At 38.4% G+C, this 13,154-nt stretch overlaps 1 protein-coding gene across 3 annotated transcripts; it reads left to right on the top strand.

Moving 5' to 3' along the window:
• The first annotated feature begins 425 nt into the window (after window positions 1-425).
• Window positions 426-9,712, top strand: LOC104215448 (putative late blight resistance protein homolog R1B-17). Of its 3 annotated transcripts, none has more exons than XR_011406711.1 (3): window positions 426-990; window positions 1,792-4,095; window positions 9,435-9,712. XR_011406711.1 is itself a non-coding variant. In XM_070171830.1 (3 exons), exons 1-3 carry the CDS (start codon window positions 931-933, stop codon window positions 9,460-9,462), a joined length of 1,707 nt encoding a protein of 568 aa, XP_070027931.1. In that variant the 5' UTR covers window positions 426-930; the 3' UTR covers window positions 9,463-9,712. The 3 variants fall into 3 exon arrangements, 2 of the variants coding, with proteins under 2 accessions (XP_070027931.1, XP_070027932.1); XM_070171830.1 differs by having other exon boundaries at window positions 1,792-3,410; XM_070171831.1 differs by lacking the exon at window positions 9,435-9,712 and having other exon boundaries at window positions 1,792-3,147; window positions 3,230-3,403.
• Window positions 9,713-13,154: the final 3,442 nt, after the last annotated feature.

Raw genomic sequence — 13,154 nt, 5'->3', positions numbered from 1 at the left:
TCCATTTCACTCACAATTGATTCCTACACATATAAATATAAATTAGGTCAACTCATTGCAATTACACGTTACAACCAATAAGAATATAGCAAAATGTGAGTCGATTCAAATAAAAAAAATACTATACTTTTGGCCGAACATCATCAACAAGTATTCCTTAAGTTTAGTTTATTCATGTGACCAGGCTGGCAACGGAATTGTTTTTTCCTTCTATTTCACATTGGCGTCTCGAAGAGGGAGACAATCTCCAATTGGTCAACTCTACAAAGAAAAAGAGGTTGGAGGTAGAAATTGGAAGTGCCTAGAAAATTAACTTGGAAAATATCGGATATATGGTACCCACTTGCTAATGTTTTAGTGAGTTACAGCTGTCACTATGAGTGGTTAATAAGTACGGAGTACTATATATTGTTGGTTTTGAATAAAACATATGCAGGGATATAAAAAGACCAGGTCTAAATAATTGAGATTAAAGAGTCAACTTGATATACAGTAATAGCACAGCAATATGAATGTGAAGATCTTCCCTCTAAATTAATTAAAGGTGAAAAAGTTGAGATAGTCTCTATTAGATGGCGGTGAATGGCGTGATACAGACAGTGTCGCAGCTATTAGATGAAGATGCAAAGCTGATCGGTCGTAGAGAAAGAGGTTCATGAGTTGCTCCGAAGCCTAGAGTACTTGCTACATGAATTTTCCGGGAAGCTTTTGGATGACGAGATTCGAATTACATTGAATAAAATTGAGCGCGTCGTTGATAAATTCCTCAGGGACGCGAAGCTACACCAAGAGAAAAATCCTTCGGAATACTGCTTCTGTTATGATCGCAAGATTAATTTAAAAATTCTTGCAGAAGAGTTGAAAAGCTTCGCTAACGAGGTGGACCGAATTCCGGGCAAATATCGACAAGATGAAACCGCAAAGTCTGCTATGACTGATTATTATACGTGGCAGTTACGTCTGCTTAAAAAAGCTGCCCTGGCGCCGCAGGTATACCTGAAGCCCATGAGCAAAAGTAGTGTGACAAAACTACTTTTGACTTTTCCATATTGAACAAATTTGTTTTTCAAATATCAATTTTATGTTTTCTTCATTGTAATTTACTTACCACAACAACCCAGTAAAATTTTACTAGTGTGATTTCGAGGTAGAGTGTACGCAAACCTTACCCAGCCCCCGCCCCGAAAAGAGAGGCTGCCCGCCCCGAAAAGAGAGGCTATTTCCGGGAGACCCTCGGCTCGGAGCCATGATCCCGTGATGTGTACATGAACGTATATTTGGCAATTCGGCTTCCATAAGCTTTTTGCTGCTGTTTAGCTAGAAAATGATAGAATTATCACCATAGGCGCCTGACTCATGATACTGACACGTGATTATTTCTTTCATTTTGGACAAATAATCCAACTTTCATATCCTAATTATTGACAGTTATACATGCAATATGATTGTTAAGTTATTTTTGCGTTTCCTTCTTGTAATTGTGGATTTCAGTTCATGATCAAAGAGTCTTGTACAAAAGTCAACTGCAAAATGGATCATTTCTTTAAAATAAGAGCATTTGCTAATCAAGTAGTAGTATATAGGAAATCAGCTTTTTTTAAAACAAAAAACCACATTTAGACGGGATAGTTATTTTACAAGACAAACCGATCAACTTGTTATCATAGGACATGTTTGCATAGAGTTCAAATTATGGCATCATTACATGAAATTAAGAATTCTTTTTAGGTTCTAATTCAAAAAAGAAGAAGATTTTCATCTCTGACTTTTGATATTTCATCTTAAATCTAGCATCTTACTTCGGATGATAACGAAGTTGGTGTTATTAAGGAGGAAGCGCAAAAAATGATCATGCCACCCATTGAAGGACCAGAGGATCGAGAGAACGAAGTTGTTGGTGTTGTTAAGAAGGAAGCACAAAAAGTGATCTTGCCACCCATTGAAGGACCAGAGGATCAAGATAACGAAGTTGTTGGTGTTATTAAGGAGGAAGCACAAAAAGTGATCATGCGACTCATTGAAGGACCAGGGGATCTAAATATTGTTCCCATTGTGGGTATGATTGGACTTGGCAAAACTACACTTGCACGAAAAATCTATTATGATCCTCAAATTTCAGGCGAGTTTCCGAACAAGATTTGGATCAATGTCGGCCAGTCATACGACAAAAAGAAGATATTTCTTAATATTCTCGGAGGGCTCATGAAACGAAGCATCGAAGAATATCGATATAAGGAAGATGTTTGGGAGGCAGCAGTTGTAAATTCTGTCAAGGAAGTTTTTCCAGAAAACAAAAAAGGCCACCGAATCATGATGACCACTCGCCTAGAATACGTGGCTACTAATGCTAATGAGGATCCTCATTATCTGGAATTTCTGACTCCAAATGAAAGTTTCAAGTTGTTGGAACTGAAAGTTTTTGGCCGGAGAAGATGTCCTGATGACTTACTAGTATTTGGAAAAAGCATTGCATCAAAATGTAGTGGATTGCCACTTTCGCTAGTGGTAATTGCAAAAAAATTAAAACATCGTAAGGACAGAAGTACTTGGAAACTAATTGAAAAAGATGTGTGGCATCCTCTTTTAAATGAAGATGACCCTGAAAGCTGCTTGGAAGCAGTAAAGTTGAGTTACGATCACCTGTCCCATGAAATGAAGGTGTGCTTCTTGTATTGTGGTGCTTTTCCTCACGGCTTTGATATCCCTGCTTGGAAATTGATTCGCTTGTGGATCGCTGAGCGCTTGATAAGGCCCGAACCGCCATACACGCTTGAGGAGACAGCAGAGCGTTATTTGAACAACCTTGTTGGTAGGAACTTGCTGATGGTGAAGAAGAAGAGTTTTGATGGCCAAATAAAAACATGTCACATTCACGACTTGTTGCATGAGTTCTGCAAAGCAGAGGCTAATAGAAAAAGGATTCTTCAAGAAGTATGTCCAACACCCCACAAGGATATCCTTACGAGACAAGCAGTGTATACTTCTCAAGGATTGTGCATTCAACCCTCTGTTCTACACGATTTTCTCTCGGCAAAACCAGTTGCTGAGCCTGTTAGATCTTTCTACTGTTTTTCCTCTAAACAAACACAAACCAAGTTGTCGTCTGATGACATCCAACTCTTCGAGAAAGCATTTCCATTAATCAGGGTCTTGGACATTGAATGCCTGAAATTTCGTTTCATCAAGGAATTTTATCACCTAATTTATTTGAGGTATCTTGCTATTTCAGGTGACTTCAATGACCTTCCAGTGGAAGTTGGTAGATTTTGGAATTTACAAACTCTTATAGTTAATTCGAGTGCAGAAGTATCCAGTCTTGACATAAAAGCAGATATTTGGAGCATGTTAAAGTTGATGCATCTTCACACCAATATCCCTGCAAGATTGCCGCCCCCTCCTACCCCCAACAGGTAAAATTTCAAGTGCCCTACAAACTCTTTCTGTGGTTGCACCTGAAAGTTGCACGAAAGATGTAATTTCAATAGCTTGTAATCTCAAAAAATTGAGTATTCGAGGGAACTTGGTGGAATTTCTTGAAATTAAGGGGGGTGGCTGGTGCAATTTTGAAGAGCTAAAATGCCTAGAACATTTGAAATTGTTGAATGATGCTCTTTACATGGATGAAAAACTTCACCTTCCTCCATTATTCATCACATTTCTACGAACATTGAAGAAGTTAATTTTGTCAAACACAAAGTTTGATTGGAGTGAGGCAAATAGTTTGGGGGAGTTAGAAAGCCTTGAGGTCCTAAAATTGAAAGAAAATGCTTCATAGGGAAGTCCTGGAAGCCAGAGATAGGAGGTTTTAGTGAACTCCAGGTCTTGTTGATTAAAACGACAGACTTGGAAACTTGGGAGGCTTCAGAATTTCATTTCCCAAGACTTAGGCAGCTTGTTCTTATATCTTGTGATAAGCTTAAGGCTGTGCCATATGAGCTGGCTTCTGTACCTAGCCTTCGAGAGATGAGGCTGGTGAACGCATGCAGTGCAGCAGTCAGATCTGCAAAAGAAATAGAGCGCAAGAAGCTGGAAAGCATCAAATTCAAGCTCGCCGTATTCCCTCCTGAAATTGATTCCTAGGCGACACACTAAAAGGTCAGTTGAATCATGTTTTTCTTATAATGATTTGAATCCCCGTTATAGGCTTCACCAAAGTTGTAGCTGTTGAAATTGGCAAAATGTTTGTCCCACATCGGTGGGAAAACAAAAGTTGGGGGGATTTTGCCCCTATAAAAGAAGGCTTAATGTTTAGGATTTAAATACACCTCTCATTTGTCTTCTCATCTGTTTAAGGCATTTGTATCTTCTCTCTTTAGTATTATTTCACTTGTATTTTTGGAGTGGAATAAAATATTGGTTGTGTCTGAGGAGTAGGCAAAATTAGCCGAACCTCGTAAATTCTGGTGTTCTTTTTATTGTTGTTTTATTGTCTTATTTATTATTTGGTGGCTGTCATAATTTTTGGTATAGTAGTTGTGACTTATTCACACTATATACATTTGGCTTCCGCAACAATTGGTATCAGAGCCAAGGTTCTGTCTTAGTATGCTCTGTGGTTGCAGCATAGTCTGATCTTCCACATCAGAAAAGATTTATCTTGGTAACTGTGTCAAGATTCTGTCTTAGTATGCTCTGTGGTTGCAGCTTAGTCTGATCTTCCACACCAGAAAGGAAATAATCTTGATTTGTGTCGTCAGCTATTAAATAATATTTGTGTCAAAGATGGGAGACAATAAACAAGAAGAATCTACATCAAGTGTCAACAATACGTCATCATTGACATCTTCGCTTATGACAAGAATTGTGTCAAATGCGAAATTTGCGGTAGAAATATTTGATGGGTCCGGACATTTTGGGATGTGGCAAGGCGAGGTTCTAGATGTCCTTTTTCAACAAGGGCTAGATCTTGCTATTGAAGAAAAGAGACCAGATGCTATTGGAGAAGAAGATTGGAGAATTATCAATCGTGTTGCTTGCGGTACCATTCGATCCTACCTTGCTAGAGAGCAGAAATATCCATACACAAAGGAAACTTCTGCAAGTAGATTATGGAAAGCACTGGAGGATAAATTTTTGAAGAAAAACAGTCAAAATAAATTGTACATGAAGAAGAGACTGTTTCACTTCACCTATGTTCCTGGTACCACGATGAATGAACATATCACCAGTTTCAATAAGTTGGTCACAGATTTGCAAAATATGGATACAACTTATGATGATGGTGACTTGGCCTTGATGTTGTTGGCGTCACTTCCTGATGAGTACGAGCACCTTGAAACTACTCTACTCCATGGAAATGACGAAGTTTCTCTCAGAGAAGTTTGTTCGGCTTTGTACAGCTATGAACAAAGAAAGCGAGAAAAACAGAAGGGCGGAGAAGGAGAAGCACTATTTGTGAGGGGTCGTCCTCAAAATCAAATGAGGACAAAGAAGGGAAGATCCAAGTCAAGATCCAGACCCAGCAAAGATGAATGTGCTTTTTGTCGAGAAAAAGGGCACTGGAAGAAAGACTGTCCGAAGTTGAAGAATAAGGCCAAACATAACAATGGAAAGGCCATTATGGATTCAAATGTAGCTGATTGTGATGATTCAGACTTCTCATTAGTTACAACAGAGTCATCAACATCATCAGACATATGGTTGATGGACTCGGCTTGTAGCTATCATATGTGTCCCAACAGGGACTGGTTCGTGGAATTTCAAGAAGGAGAATATGGAGTCGTCCACACAGCGGATAACAGCCCTCTTACCTCATATGGCATTGGTTCAATACGATTAAGGAACCATGATGGAATGATCAGAACATTAACAGATGTTCGATATGTACCGGATTTGAAGAAGAATCTCATCTCTGTGGGAGCCCTAGAATCAAAAGGGTTCAAAATCATTGCAGAAAATGGAGTGATGAGAGTATGCTCCGGTGCACTAGTGGTAATGAAGGCTAATCAGAAGAATAATAATATGTACCGCTATTGTGGCAGTACAGTTATTGGGACAGCGACAGTGACATCCAGTGACGACAAAGAGGCAGAAGCAACCAAGCTATGGCACATGCGCTTGGGACATGCTGGAGGAAAATCCTTGAAAACTCTATCAGATCAAGGATTGTTAAAAGGAGTCAAGGCTTGCAACTTGGAGTTTTGTGAGCATTGTGTCAAAGGGAAACAGACAAGGGTTAAATTTGGTACAGCGATCCATAATACTAAAGGCATTTTGGATTATGTACACTCTGATGTTTGGGGTCCTTCCAAAACACCTTCATTGGGTGGGAAGCACTATTTTGTAACCTTTGTTGATGATTTTTCTCGAAGAGTGTGGGTGTATACAATGAAAAACAAAGATGAAGTGCTGGGAATTTTTCTCAAATGGAAGACGATGGTGGAGAATCAAACAGGCAGGAGGATCAAGTGTATTCGCACAGACAATGGAGGTGAATACAAAAATGATCATTTCAATAAGGTCTGTGAAAATGATGGCATCGTCCGACACTTCACTGTTAGACATACACCACAACAGAATGGAGTGGCAGAACGTATGAACCGGACCTTGCTGGAGAAGGTACGGTGTATGTTGTCCAATGCTGGCTTGGGCAAAGAATTTTGGGCTGAGGCAATTACATATGCATGCCACCTCATTAATCGTCTACCATCTGCTGCTATTGATGGCAAAACACCATTTGAAAAATGGTATGGAAAACCTGCTGTAGATAATAACTCTTTGCACGTGTTTGGCTCAACTGCATATTATCATGTGACGGAGTCAAAATTGGATCCAAGGGCAAAGAAGACTATTTTTATGGGAATTACTTCTGGAGTCAAAGGATATCGCTTATGGTGTCCTATGACAAAGAAAGTAATATTCAGCAGGGATGTTACCTTTGATGAATCTGCTATGGTAAATAAGGTAACAAAAGATACCAAACAAAATAAAGGTGCTTCTAAGCAGGTGGAGTTTGAGGGAAAATTTATTTTTCCTACACAAGAAGCAGAGGAGGAAACAAATGAAGATTACCCTCTGGAAGAAGAGCCAGTAGAGGAGATTCCAACTCAGGAACCTCAACAACAACTTGAATCAATAGCAACCAGCAGGCCAAAAAGAACAATAACGAAACCTGTTCGTCTCATAGAGACAGTTGCTTGTGCAACCTCAATTGTAGCTGATGATGTTCCTACCACTTATAAAGACGCAGTCCAAAGTTCAGAAGAAGATAAGTGGAGGATTGCCATGAATGATGAAATACAGTCCCTTCATCAGAATCATACATGGAGATTGGCCAATCTCCCGAAGGGAAAGAAAGCAATTGGGTGCAAATGGGTATTTGCAAAGAAGGAAGGATTTCCTAACCAAGTAGATGTTCGCTACAAAGCAAGATTGGTGGCCAAAGGATATGCTCAAAAGGAGGGAATTGATTACAATGAAGTATTTTCTCCAGTTGTAAAACATTCCTCCATTAGAATTATGTTGGCTTTGGTAGCACAATTGGATTTGGAACTAGTTCAGATGGATGTAAAAACTGCGTTTTTACATGGAAACTTGGAGGAGGAAATCTACATGACTCAGCCAGAAGGATTCAAAGTTGCTGGAAAAGAAAATGTGGTGTGCAAACTTGAAAAATCGTTGTACGGATTGAAACAATCTTCTAGACAATGGTACAAGCGATTTGACGAGTTTATGTTGCGGCAAGGGTACAAGAGAAGCAAATACGATCATTGTGTGTATTTGCACAAGCTTAAAGATGGTTCCTTTGTATATCTTCTCCTATATGTTGATGATATGTTGATAGCTTCCAAGAATTCGGAAGAAATTGATAAGTTGAAGATTCAACTGAAGAAGGAGTTCGAGATGAAGGATCTGGGTGAGGCAAAGAAAATTCTTGGCATGGAGATAATTAGAGATAGACGTTCAAAGAAACTCTGTTTATCTCAGAAAGAATATTTGAAGAGAGTACTACAACGTTTTGGCATAGATGACAAGACTAAGCCAGTTAGTACTCCACTTGCTCCCATTTTAAGCTAAGTACTACTATGTCGCCAATGGATGAAGCTGAACGAGAGTATATGTCAAAGGTACCATACGCAAATGTTGTTGGTAGCTTGATGTATGCAATGGTTTGCACAAGGCCTGACATTTCACAAGCTGTTGGAGTTATTAGCAGATATATGCACAATCCAGGGAAGGAGCATTGGCAAGCTGTGAAGTGGATTCTACGGTATATTCATAATACTGTAGATGTCGGGTTAGTTTTTGAGCAGGAAGACAATCAGTCTGTAGTTGGATATTGTGACTCAGATTTTGCGGGTGATCTGGACAAACGAAGATCAACTACTGGTTATGTGTTTACTTTTGCAAAGGCACCAGTTAGTTGGAAGTCTACTTTGCAGTCAACAGTTGCTTTGTCTACAACAGAGGCAGAGTACATGGCTATTACAGAGGCTGTGAAGGAGGCAATTTGGCTTCAAGGATTGCTAAAGGAGCTTGGTGTTGAACAAAAAGGTATCACAATTTTTTGTGATAGTCAAAGTGCTATTCAATTAGCGAAGAACCAAGTTTATCATGCAAGGACGAAGCACATTGATGTTCGGTATCATTTCGTACGAGAAATCATAGAAGAAGGTGGAGTCACAGTGAAGAAAATTCATACTACGGAGAATCCTGCTGATATGCTGACAAAGGTGGTGACTGCGATCAAGTTTCAACATTGTTTGGATTTGATCAACATTGTTGAACACTGAAGATTGAAGATGAAGACACAACCAAAATTTGTTATTGAGAGAAAATTGAAGATGTGGAATTTTGCCAAGGTGGAGATTTGTTGAAATTGGCAAAATGTTTGTCCCACATCGGTGGGAAAACAAAAGTTGGGGGGATTTTCCCCCTATAAAAGAAGGCTTAATGTTTAGGATTTAAATACACCTCTCATTTGCCTTCTCGTCTGTTTAATGCATTTGTATCTTCTCTCTTTAGTATTATTTCACTTGTATTTTTGGAGTGGAATAAAATATTGGTTGTGTCTGAGGAGTAGCCAAAATTAGCCGAACCTCGTAAATTCTGGTGTTCCTTTTATTGTTGTTTTATTGTCTTATTTATTATTTGGTGGCTGTCATAATTTTTGGTATAGTAGTTGTGACTTATTCACACTATATACATTTGGCTTCCGCAACAGTAGCACTATATTCATGTCCAATTGGTAGCATTAGGATTTCAGTTCCCTTTGTATCAGCAAAGTCCTCATAATCACTCTTTTTGTGTTCTTTTACTTGAAAATATGTTTTGAACATGATTCAGAATAGAAAATACCAGATCTTTTCGTTATAGCTTAAAATGACTTTTATGGTACTATACTATATAGATGGACTATTGTAAATTGATTAAGTGAATTCCTCTCTTTCTTTCCATGCTTTGTTTACTGCTATCTATTTTCTACCTTTCTGCAGGAATAATCAAGGCATGACGTTTCTGTAAGCCGGGATTATGTACAAATCGAATGCTATTTGACATGGATGCTCACCCCATTTCATGTTTTCTGCAGTTCATTCATCTTTTATTATTCAAGCATTGTGAAGCTGATATTGAGTTTCTGTGCGGCTCTGTTGGCTTGAAACACCGTTCTTGTGTCTTACATTTCGAGATCCTCATCAGGCGTAGTGTTTGCTTTCTAAGTCGTAAAATTGTTCTTTCTGTTCAATCCTGTTTTACTTCATTGCTGTTTTCATTGCTGAAGCATGGATACCACTATCATTGTTGAAAGACATAGCATTCCAAACAGATAAACTGCCACGGATCTTAAGGGTCAAGGTCATGGTTAAGTCATGAAACCCACTTAAAGCAGAACTAATTTACTCCGTCCGTCTCATTTTATGTGAAGGCATTACTACTATTTGGGAAGTCATATAATTTTTAAATATAATTTTTTCATGACTATGATTTTCTCAAACTCTTTTTAATATTTTGAACTATTAATTATGTTGACTTATAGTAGTATTTTTATGTAGTTTTTAAATTCAAAATTTCTTAAAGAACTTGAATTTATGCTTGGGTTCACACCTAAAATTAGATACTTTAACCCTCGTACTTCGAATCCCTTCACATAAATTGATATAGAAGGAGTATATCTCTTTTGCTGGAAAAAAAAATTATCAACTTTATACATGAATTCACTGAACACTAAAATTTAACATATAGTTGATTGATTGATTGATGATATACTTTCATGTCATTTAGGTGTTATACGTAAGTTTTATTTGACTAGTTGTTTAAAGTTGGCAAATTTGGTAAATTAGGCAGGTTGACAATGGCAGTGGCGTATCCAAAATTTAAGGTTGTGAGTACTTTATTTTGACGTCAAGCTACTACTAATTACATAGTACAAGTGCACAACTATTTAAAGACGAAAATAAAAAGAGTTAATAAGAAAATTGCAATTATTAATATCATTAAAAGAAGACTTCCAATAACAAGGCACAACTGTACTCTCGATGACTTTTCATATTTTGACCTCTTGCACCACTGGATTCGGCATGTCAATGATATCTTCCCTAGATGGGTTCACCTCCTCTTGAGTCTCTACCATATTATCCTCAATCTCAATCCGAACTTCATCTTGTATTTGAACATCATTTTGGGGGACTTCCTCCTCCTGTATCATTTGGTCGTCATTTACAATTCTTTTTTCACCTGAGGTGGGTGCACTCCCACCTCTTTCACTTCTTGTGATAATCGCATGGCATGTCCCGTATTGTTACCACCCTTCGGGTTCACTATCGTGTCACTTGTACACCCTTAGGTCGAGTATTAAGAGCTTGAGATATTTGCTCCATTTGAGCTTTAAAATTTCGAATCGATGTGGTATGAGATGCAAGTTGAGCATCCGAATCCGTATGTTTTCCCATTATTTACTTGAACACGTGCTCAATACAACCCATTTCATTACTTATAGAACTTGAACCATGGGAAAGGTGGGGATGTGGGTTGCTTGGTTGTTGGTACATTGGAGGTCTTTGAAAACCTGAACTCCAATTTGCATGATTGTTGTTGTTCCCCCAATTGCCTTGACTATTACCGCCCCAATTCCCTTGGTTATTGTTGTTATGCCAATTCCCTTGGTTGTTGGAACCCCAATTGCTTTGGTTGTTTTGAGATCATCATTGACTTTGATTAGAACCTTGAGAATTACCCATTTGCCCTTGATAGTTGTTCACAAATTGAACTTCCTCTTCTTGCTCTTGATAAGAGTCATCTTGGTCATAACTACTATCCTCTTGTGCATAACTCTTCACTCGGGTTGAAATTGGGGACCTTTATCCGCTTTTTATTGGCCAAAACACCCACTCCTTCCATGGCATGAACTTGTTTTGGAGCTTGATTTTAATAGATTTGAGCCTTAGCAAGTTGAGTCATGGTAGTGGTTAGTTCCGCAATAGCTTGCCCATGGTCTTCCAATTCATGTTGGGATCACCTAGAGGAACATTGGCTCGGGATTGCCAAGCCGAAAAGGTCTCTGCCATCTCATCATATCCACATGCTTCCGCATAAGGTGTTGTCATAAAATTGCCTCTGGCCAATTGATTGACCACAAATTGATTTGTGGTATTAATGCCACGGTAAAATATTTGTTGGATCATGTTGTCGGTCATATCATTGTTGGGGTACTCCTTCACCATAATACGATATCGCTCCCAAATCTCATGCAATGATTCATTGGGTTCTTGCTTGAAGGCCAATATTTCATCCTATAAAGTTGCCATATGTCCGAGGGAAAAGAATTAGAAATAAACTCTGCCGCTGACTCATCCCATGTATGAATAGAACGATTGGGCAAGCGTTCTAGCCAATCTAAGATATTCCCTCTCAGTGAAAAGGGAAATAGCTTTAACCTCAATGCATCTTCGAAACATGAGTTTATTTGCTTCCCAATCACGCATCCACAAACTCTTTCAAATGCTTATAACCATTTTGATGCGGCGCTCCAGTGAAATAGCCTTGTAAGTTGAGCAAAGTGAGCAACACATTGGTGACTTGAAAGTTGCCCGCTTTAATGCGATGGGGAACTATAGTACTAGTACACCCTTCATTGGGCAAATTTCGGTGATTTGCCGCTTGGGATTATTATGGTGGTGGAGGTAGGGGAGGTGGAGGCACTTTATCTTATTGCCTACAGCCTCGACGGTTTGGTTGTGGAACATCGGGTACTTCATCAAGTTGTTCCTCCTCGCCATCCACCTCTCCCAATGGTAAATTTTCAATCTCGTTGTTCGCTATTGGAAACCAACAATCACTTCAACAATTTAGAATTACGAAAGTAAAAGAAGATACTCAAGAAAAAAACTCAAGTATATAGCTAACACCATAAACTCCCCGGCAACGGTGCCAAAAATTGATCACGTCAAAGACACACACCAATAAAGGTATTATGAAACAGTTGTTAGCAATATAAATTATCCAGTGAAAGCCGGGGTCGAACCTCAAGGAGTTATAAGGGCGTTAAGGTAAACAGTTAAGGATAGGCAACTTGATGTAACTTAATTTATCTTCCAAACAAAAAAAGTGTATCGAATCTATTGATTGAACTGGGATGATTCTAAGAAATAAAACAATAAACACTTAATATGCAATATTGCTAAGAAGTTTCAACAAATGGAGAAAAGCCTAGAGTTGTAGTCCTAACATTTATGTAAACCTAATGGGTAAAGTCAATTGTGCTTGCTTGTTAGATCGGGCTTGTTATGACTCTCAAAATATAAGTACTCATTCAATACATCTCGATTAAAAAGTGATTATTCCCAATTTAGATTTCTCAAGTCTAAATGGGTAGCTATAAGTGCAATGGATTATGAGCCTAAGATGGATTATCACTATCTTTAGTCCAAATCCATTAATTAAACTAATCAATTAACTAGTTTAATTCCTTGTTGGCCAAGTTTTCATAGACTTAATTCCTCTTTCTCAAGTAAGAATAAGGTAAAAAAGACATGAATCAATGTTTGCAGCTATTAATTCCAACTTTAAAGGCAAAATAAGGCTAAATAACATTTAACTCAATCATACACACATAATATTAATGAACCAAAAAATTTACACACTAGGGTTGTCGCGCCCCATTTTCTCGCGAAAGCGAGTTTCGACGTGTGACAACTCTTTTAAACGGGTATTAAAAG

This window comes from Nicotiana sylvestris, chromosome 4, assembly GCF_000393655.2.
Source record: "Nicotiana sylvestris chromosome 4, ASM39365v2, whole genome shotgun sequence".
Lineage (NCBI taxonomy): Eukaryota > Viridiplantae > Streptophyta > Magnoliopsida > Solanales > Solanaceae > Nicotiana > Nicotiana sylvestris.
The sequence above is the reverse complement of the archived record's forward strand: the minus strand, read 5'-3'. Positions and strand labels throughout refer to the sequence as shown.

Excerpts from the sequence above, each read along its gene's own strand:
- LOC104215448 (XM_070171830.1), top strand. The coding sequence starts at position 931 with ATGACTGATTATTATACGTGGCAGTTACGTCTGCTTAAAAAAGCTGCC. Across the intron at positions 991-1,791 it reads AAGCTGCCCTGGCGCCGCAG|CATCTTACTTCGGATGATAA; the intron begins GTATACCTGAAG and ends TCTTAAATCTAG. Across the intron at positions 3,411-9,434 it reads CCCCCTCCTACCCCCAACAG|GAATAATCAAGGCATGACGT; the intron begins GTAAAATTTCAA and ends ACCTTTCTGCAG.